Here is a 9671-nt window from a genome sequence, read left to right as displayed (position 1 = left end):
CGTGCAATATAAATGCATGCAAGTAGTACGAGAGTAGTAGTTAGAATGATGATAAAATAAAATTGTTTTTATTTTTATTAAAAAATAAAAATATAAAAAATTTTTTTGTCCTTGTTTTAAAGTACTCTTCAAATTATTCAACTTTTGTTTAAACATTTTTTTCTCTCTTTTATAGTTTCGGAAATATTCGGCTCAAAGAAAAAAGCCGATTTTTTTCGGTGGGTTGTTTCACCCCCTAAACGCGCGTATGGGCACGTATAAAAAAATAGGTGTTCCTTATTTTCATCTAGAAAACAACATACTAAAAACTTATCAAAATCGGAGGGAGACAGTTCTATGGGTTTCCTTGATGTTAGTATGATATTGCCATATACACTATACAGTTTTCTCTGATCGAAAGTCACTATTTCTAACACCTGTTGAACTCTAACCGACCATTAACTTTTTAGAATATAGTCAATAGAAGTTGGCTATTCTGAAAGTTAACGGTCGATTAGAGGTTAACAGACGTTGGAAATAGTGGCCCCCAAACAGTCTTGTAAAATCTTGTGTCACATGATGATAGATCGCCCCGAGATCTCGGACGGCGAAAGAATTGACCAATTACATTTAAACATTTCGGTTAATTTGACCAATGTCATTGGTTAATTCTTTCTCCGTTCGAGATCTCGGAGCGATTTCTAGCATCGTGGACACAAGGCTCAAGAGCAAGAGGATAAAATATCGATCGGTACGTCAATCTAAAACAGTAAAACTTTCATTTCGCAACAAGTCGCGTCGACTCTAAGTATTTGCTCTTGACATGAGCGCTGCGCACAGATATATCAAACGTTAACATTTTTAGTCTAATCTAAAAATTGTATTAACAAAATTTTGAAAAATAATTATACAAATATAATTTAAAAGGTTGCAAATGAAAAGTCAAAAAGTTTTAAGCGGGGAGCACACACTTCTGCACAACGCATAATGCGTAAGCATAAGAAAATTGATTGGTCAATATAGACATGTGCATAAGGAAATAGACCAATCAATTTTCTTATGCTTACGCATTATGCGTTGTGCAGAAGTGTGTGCTCCCCGCTTTAGAGTCAACTTTTATGCCACAACTATGCAATTGAAGAAATGAGATATGTGATGTTAGCGCTAATACGAGGGCAATAATGGAGGGCTAATGGAGGGCTAATACGATAACAAACAGCGCGGCGCAGGGCTAACACTGACGTTCGTTTAGTGAAATGAGGCGCAGGGCTAACACGAGGACAATGGAGAGTTAACGGTGTAAAGGTCAAGATCGCGCAAGCTTGAACTTTTCTTACGTTGCGGTGAAGTTTTTTTATTATAACACAGAATTGTCTCATGACACGTCAATGCAACATGAAAATAACATACAACGGCCGTATCTCGAGATATCGGTACCTTATACGATTCGCGGCGACATCCTCGGCAAATGTAGCCGCTGATCGAATCCTGAAGTAAACCTTGTAGTTTTTGCGCGAAGATCCATGAAAACGTCAGCTTCAGATGTTTACAATCGTGTGTCACGTGCTCGAAAAGCTCGCAGCAACGATTTCTCGTCTCCGTACTCTCCGTTTCGTTTCTCACGCAACTGACGCAACGCGCGTCTCGTTTCGCGCACACTGACATCGCGACGCGTGCGACGGTAACGATAATAAGCCGGAATAAGAAGCTTGATTGATCTACACCATGCCTTTCGCGTTCATTATCCAGATATCACTTACACTACTATCGCTGGTCGGAATCGATTTCTTTCGCGAAAATGTGAAATCTGGATCTTCCTTCACATTAGACTTTTTCCCTCTCTAAACCTGAGTGACGCAATCGTTTGTTGATATAAGCCAACAAAAACCACGCAATAAAATTAAAAAGATAAACGATAAAGGATTCCAATCGTCGCCTTTATCTGCAGAATGTTTAGACTAGACCTTAGACTAAACCAGACCCTGTAGCCCGTAGAAGGATCGAGAGATCCTTCTACCTGCTCATAGCACGGATTACTTCGTAGTTCGTCAGTTCGTTCCCTTCGTAATATGATTCCTTGACGTCCCCCAACGTCCCGTCAGTGAATATATACTATACTGGAATGTGAATCTATTGATGTACTCTAGTACAAAATGAGATGGAGAATTATGGCCAGACCGTCCTTTTCTGTTGCTGCACTTTTCGAGAGCAATTGAACCATTGGCCAATCAGAAGTTCGCTAAACAGAGACAGAAATGGACGCAATAACCTGTCTCTTTCTTCTTGTGGCCCGAGGAGTTCACATTCCAGTATAATACTTCACTGCGTCCCATTCACATATATTTTAGCAACTGATATCATTTTAATTTATGATTCAGACGTAATACAAAAGTGCAAAATTGCTCACAAGACAAAACTTGACAAAAAGAATTGAAATAGGCATAAAGAAACGAAAAGCGGCTAATTAACAAAACTTAGGATAACGTCCCATAACACATATTTTCCAATATTATAGTATATTCCAATATTATAAACTGCGGTCCGATTCTGTCTTCGTTGCACATCGATTATTAAACGAAGATAGAGCGATGGTTTCAACGCTGTGAGCATGAATCAGATCACAGTCATAGTATATAACCAAACAGTATATTGACCAATCAAAAGCGTTACACAATTTCTGTTACACGGGATTGAACTTCTGATTGGTTACGCGGTTATGTGTTACGCGCAAAATACGTGTCATAGACCGGTATTCATATTTCACAGTCGGTTCTTATTTCAAGATCGTCTTAAAAGTAATGTCTTAAGATGCTAATACGGCTGTGATTGGTTCATGACATCTTAAAACGGTCTTAAACATAAAAAGTGACTATGAATATCGGCTATAGGACACGCCACTCTCACGAGAAAGACGCTACTAAACCTTTCACTCTACCCAAACGCCAACTGTAGCCAGCATCCATGAAATGGTTCGTCGATACTAGCGCCGGTTACACTCGATTACTCTTGTCAGTACTAACCCCGGATGTATATAACGATGCGTAAAAGAAACAGTCTATTGATACTTGATACTAAGTATCTCGGGTGAAAAAAATCTCTTATAATATCCTATAACATTTTTAAGAATTTTTAATATCTTAAGTTTATGAACATTTCTTTAAAAAAATTTCTTAAACTTTTTCAGATTTTATATAAGTTTTCTTCGAAAATTATAAAATGAGAATTCTAGCTTACATTTCAGAATTTACACTTTTATAAAGAATAATATAATTTCTGAAAAAATTATAAAATTATATGAAAATTGTGAAAAACTTAAAAATTTATATGTAAAAATTTTGTAAAGTTACATAAAGAATCCTATATAACACAAATTTTTATTAGAAATCGTCTATAGTAAAAAGCTGATGCAGACAGAACAAATTGTCTTCGTATAAATTTTATTTTTCTTTTATACTTGAAAAATTTTATCTTCAATGCAAAGAGTCAATCCTTCGGGATAGTGTCACCTAGTTTTTTTCCCCCAAACAATCACCTGGGATATTTTTTATGCTCCAATCTAGTCACTATTATTAACTACTATCTTGATAATTCTACGATTTATTAATATTTGAGATCATTATGTACGTATATAGATTTATTCAATATTTTCTAAAAAAAGTAAGGAAAAATAAAAAAAGTTAGGATTCTCAATCAGTAAAGAAGACTGTAACTGTTATTGAGCTTCGATTTCTCATTGTTATAGGCGCACAAAAGTCACCCCAGGTGACTATACACCTAGGTTAAAATGGTGGATTAAAGGCCCGGGCACATAGAAAAACTTAAGCAGTGAAAAAATCAATGGTATGGATTCGCTACTGCTTACGTTTTGTCTTAAGTTTCTTGACTGTGAATGACTAATTTGTTTACTGCTAACGTCTCACTACTTAAGTTTTTCTATGTGCCCGGGCTTTAACTAAAGGGTGCATCATGATTCATGATTGTTCTGAGACGTAAGCTAGAGACATTTCCATACTACATAGGTTAAATTGCATTCCGATATTTACTGTCAGTAACTGTCAGTACTGAAAATCTATTGTATACGTGACGTAAAATATAGAAAAATATAGATTTTCAGTACTGACAGTGAATATCGCGGAATGCAGTCATAATCGCTATTCGGTTGACATTGCCTTAGCAAAAGGATTAACGATTATTTTAAGGATTACGAAGTTCGAGAGTTTCTCTTGGATTGCAATACTTAATACTTAATCCCTTTTAGATAGAAGAATGTCTCTTATAAGTTTTGTTTTTAAAGAAATATTTAAAAACGTGCTGTAGATTTATTATAAGCTATAAGCTAGAACTAAAATCTTCAGGTCTTAAATTTTATGACGCCCTGGTGTCATAAAACCCACCGACGTTTTGCTACAGGCCTGGTCAAACCTGGTCAACCTCGAGCTCCGGAGCTGGCCTGTTTTATTTATCTTTAACAGTCATAAAATTGTATAAATAATTAATTTCCATTTATTGCATCCATTCCCAGCAAATACAAAGTAGTCATAAATGTATGTACAAAACGACACACACGTGCTTAAATATACAACGACATATATGTAACTGATGACATAATTGTTACTTTGTAAGAGTTTTTGTCGATGTTTCAAGTCCCCCTATTTCACGTATCGTTTTTGCCCGTTCTGTCATATTTAATTGTTTTGCGTCAAACAACTTTCGTGTGAATGAAAAAGCTGCAAACGTATCCAATGTTTCGTTTTTTGCACCCCGAAAAAATTCCGACAGTTTCGTTCCGGCAGATTGACTCAAATCTTTCCACAATTTATTCACATCGAATAATTTCGCATTATGCGTTAACGCCGAACGTGTTGTTTGCGAAATATGGTCTGGTCTGTAAAATTATTTAAAAATTTAAATATTAGAGTCCATATCCAATCCGAGAATCCGATTTAAGCATAACTGTGTGAGTATAATAGTTGATGCATTAGCAAATAAAAAGTTTATGCTTACAATATTATAACTTTTCCGCTAACGTTTTGACGATCATCTAATAATATATAAGTCTTATTATCAGTAGATGTATTATATGGCGTAATCGTAGTATCATCGATCCACATTGAATCATTCTCAACGACAGAGGGTGCAGATGTCGCTGTTACAGTATCGTAATTCGAGCTATTAACAGCGCTACCCTCGGTCGAGTAAAAGGCTCGAAATATTTCGTAAAATTGCGCACTATCTGGTATCTCAGAGCCTTGATCGTTCGTGAATAATACCGAAGCGTTAGACAATGAAGCGGAATGAAACGATTTACTGAAAAAATGAGATATGTGTAGATAAAAAGGCACTTTCTTTACGGAGTAGAAGTAAACATATATTTATTTTCACAAACATACTTCTCACGTTTAATTGAATAATTATCTATGTCGAGAAATCTCATAATAATATCCGTGGAGTTCTGATCTTTCTTGCCCAGATGTACCGCGGACCAAGTGATAATTGTCAGAACGATTAAAAATATTGCAAACGACATCAACCACTGGGTCAATCCAAAAGCCATAGTAAAATTTATCTTTTTTATAAAAAGCGACTTTTATACAAACAAATCGTCCCGTGTCCCGTCAATCTTTTCTTTTTTCGGTTTACTATATTCTACGTGAAAAGGATTTGACCATTTTGAAACAAAATGTAATCTGCCGCGATATGTATTTGATCGATCAAATATAGGGGTGTGTTCAGATTCCACACCGGAGTGCTGAAAATCTATAGTGCACGTAACATATGTTGTAGGTTTTTTAGCACTCGGGTCACTCGGGTGGGGAATTCGAAGGCAGCCGTTCTAGACTAGAGGATGAGCCGACTCTTGGCTCATCGGCCTTCTATAGTGTACGTGACATAAACTATACATAAACTATAGATTTTTACCCGTCTACACCACTCACTCGGATGAGCCGAGAGTCGGCTCATCCTCCAGTCTAGAACGGGCAGGTATAGGATGTGTGTTCATGGAGCTCGTGTCGACATTGGTGCAACGTCATGGCGCCTCCTGACAGCTGATTTTAAATGTTTTAAATCATAGAACAAAGTCGAAAAAATTTATTAATGGCAGTAGCACATATAGTACAAAAGTCAATAGATTCATTATTATATCTGAAAGCGATGATGAAGAATTTGAATTTTTGAATATAAATATTCGAAAAAGAAATAGGTGTCTAAGTTGCAAAATTATGTGGAAATAATAGTCCCAGTATTAACTGATCAAGAGTTCAAGGCTTATTTCAAGTATTAGTTAGTAATATAAATATAATTTCTTTTCTTTACAAGAAAAAAAAATAAATTAATAAAAATAAATTAAATAAAATAAATAAATATAATAAATTAATAATTATAATTAATAATTATAATATATTAATATTTAATATTTTTTTTAAATTTAATAATTGATTGTATTATTTAATAATAATGATTAATCTAATTTAAGATATCTCCTGAAACTTTTGATTATCTTCTGTCTCTAATTGAGCAAAGATTACAAAGATAAAACATTGAAATGAACTTTTAATTCACGCAGTTTCTGTTGCCATTATGGAGATTATTATTATTATAGCCACTCCAGATTCTTCGAGGTACTACTCTTTGAAATATTGTCAACTTACGAATTAGGCAATTCTTAAGTTTTTATTTTTTAATGTTCAGGTTGATTTGCAAAAAATTTAAAGTCGGTAGAAGTATTGCGTTGTATGTAACAAGACGTATTGTAATGCACTTGTTGAACTTGCGCCTATTATGATTAAATAATGGATTACGGGAGAACGAGTTGTTCAAATATGGGTAGGATTTGAAGCCACTAGTGGTTTTTCTAAAGTCATCGGTGCTATTTTGAGATAATTTAATTTTAAATTGCTCTTGAGATTCGGCGTCCTAGAGATATATGGCTGCGTAACAATTGATATTGGACAAAATATATCCGACAAAATATCTCGGACAAAATGTCTCACCGACAAAATATCTCGCCGAAAAATAATTTCTCAAATATAACAAATATAGCTGAACATAAGGCGTTTATTGCAAACTTGTTTTGCGTGGAAAGTGTATGCGTGGAGGCAGTAGGTTCCGCCCTCCTGCGGGGGGCTCCACTATTATTAAACTAGACACATTGTGTGCCTTCAAAGTACATGCGTGGGCTTTCCACGCGTGGAAAGTTGTAAACCCATGTAACAACTCGTCTCGCGTGAAAAGTGTATGCGTGGAGGCAGTAGGTTCCGCCCCCCTGCGGGGGGCTCCACTATTATTAAACTAGACACATAGTGTGCCTTCAAAATACATGCGTGGACTTTCCACGCGTGGAAAGTTGTAAACCCATGTTTCGCGTGGAAAGTGTATGCGTGGAGGCAGTAGGTTCCGCTCTCCTGCGGGAGGCTCCACTCTATTATTAGTTATATACTAGTTATAAATTTCAAAGGCATAATTACAGCCGGACTGCTCTGACACACGATCGAATGCTTACTAATAAACAGCCAGAACATATCACAATAAGACTTCGCAGTACGACGCCGATACACGATGGAATACAATCCACTACAAGACTACGTGAAACCGAGCGTGACACAATATCCCTGTACAATCAATGGTAAGAATATTGATGTAGGGAATTATAATATATATTTTCATAATTTTTACTTTGATTTAACTGTGGCTTCTGGTAGCATTTTTTCCGCTAAACAAAAAATTATTAGGTTTTATAAGGCTAACTGCTCTAATTTTTGAGATATACAGTATTAAAGCTCATAAAGCTTAAAATAAAATGTGTGGATAGCTCAATATTTTATATTTTGTGAGATATTTTGTCGAAAATATTGTGTCGGAGAAATATTTCGAGGTGAGATATTTTTCCCGAGTTATTTTGTCGAAGATATTTTGTCGGAGATATTTAGTCGTGTTACCGAGATATATTTCAGCACAATCCATAATGTAATAAAATAATGATAAAACACGAATAAATCTAATAATTTATTAAATTTAATTAATTTATACAAACTTATGCAATACGTATGAATTGACAGAGAAGTTCTTTAGAGCGGAAGGAGAGAAGGAGAGGGAGGAAGACGGAGGGGGGGAAAGAGAGAGAGAGTGTGTGTGTTCACAGAGTTCAAGACTATATTTTCGGTTGTCGAGTTAAAAAAATTAATTTTTGTCATATTTCAAAAATTAGAGGTCTTTAAAATATGTTCTTAAAATATTATGCCAAAATTCGAGAATTTTTTTTAGGCTAGAGACCGTTTACTTGACAGAAACGTAGGTAGAAAACGGAACGCGCATCCCTTCGAATTCGCGCCGGTTCAGGTATGCCGGTTGGGATACGAAGTCTTTAGATATGAAGAGGACAGCATTTCAATGCCTTCTGTACTTGTGTGTATAAGCAACATATATTATTGTGTGTGTATAAGCAAAATGCAACAAGTGTTTCAATTCTACAATTTGGCGCATCGCGCCTAAGCATCTTCATTGTGGTTCCAAAACAATTGAAATTACTTCGTACCCAGCATTTTTAATAAAGGATTTAATATGATTTTCAAGACAATAATGGACGTAACTATTGGTCTGCAAGCTAAATTATTCGTTGATTATCACAACAGTCAGCAGTTGAAGAAACCTGCGAGAGTGTCCGCCCAAACTACTCAAGAGGCTCGAGTTGCACGAAAGGACGAATTAACAGCACTACAGGCCTTTTATGAAGATGAAGAAGGTCTACTTTATGGCCCTGAAATAACCGACTAGCGTCAAACAGCTGTAAGTACTTAAAATTTGATAGTTAACTGTACTTGAAACTTTAAACGCGTTTTTCTCGTAGTATTTTTTTACCTGGAGACCACGATATCTCGGAAACGGATAGTTCGATTAACTTGAAATCTTCAGGATAAAGAATACAAGTCCCTTTCTAGCATAAACTAGAATTATTTTAAACCGATGTGACTGGCGAATAAATTACATTTACTTCGCCAATTACATAATAAACAGCAATGGAAGTATTAATCGACTCTTCTGGCCATTATAATTGTCAAGACAATACGACCTTGATTTGGTTCGATTATCGTCAAGACGCTCTTTTAACCAAAGATTTTGATCTTTATAAATTGATGTAATCTTTGATACTTATATATAAGCATCTCATTTAAATAATTAAATTTATTGCAAAAAATATTACCTCAGCCAGAGTACGAATCTGGAACCTTTCTCATTCTGTGAAGGGTCCAATTCGAATTCTGACACTGGATTTTTGAGAATTTTTTCAGATTTTTAAACTGTGGCCATCGATATGTCGGTTTAAAAAATTATAACTAAATCAATTTTATTTAAAAAAATCTAAGTGCATTTTAAAGTTGAAACAATAACATAAAAAATCGCCGACCGAATCCGAGAGGTCCACGATCAAACCCAAGTCGATTTGGCATGGAATGCCTCATATATTTAACCGCAAGTAATAATTTTTTCAAAAATTTATTTAATTACATTTTTTATATAAAAGAATATTTGTTGCATTATTTAATATTATAAGATAAAGATACTTTTTTATTCTGAATGTACTTATAATTCTTTAAATAATATTGTAATAATTTTAGTGCCAACTAAAAATGTCTAAATTTATTAATCTGTGTGTGTGTGTGTGTGTGTGTGTGTGTGTGTGTGTGTGTGTGTGT

The 9671-nt window shown here is 35.0% G+C and overlaps 1 protein-coding gene across 1 annotated transcript; it reads right to left on the bottom strand.

The window, feature by feature from the left end:
- Positions 1-4486: 4486 nt before the first annotated feature.
- On the bottom strand, positions 4487-5103 carry LOC112467098. Its single transcript, XM_025035564.1, has 2 exons — positions 4984-5103; positions 4487-4864 (listed from the first exon to the last, which is right to left on the bottom strand). Exons 1-2 carry the CDS (start codon positions 5088-5090, stop codon positions 4591-4593), a joined length of 381 nt encoding a protein of 126 aa, XP_024891332.1. The 5' UTR covers positions 5091-5103; the 3' UTR covers positions 4487-4590.
- Positions 5104-9671: the final 4568 nt, after the last annotated feature.

Source organism: Temnothorax curvispinosus, unplaced genomic scaffold, assembly GCF_003070985.1.
Source record: "Temnothorax curvispinosus isolate PA1 unplaced genomic scaffold, ASM307098v1 QBEX01016891.1, whole genome shotgun sequence".
NCBI lineage: Eukaryota > Metazoa > Arthropoda > Insecta > Hymenoptera > Formicidae > Temnothorax > Temnothorax curvispinosus.
This window is presented reverse-complemented; position numbering and strand designations above follow the sequence as displayed.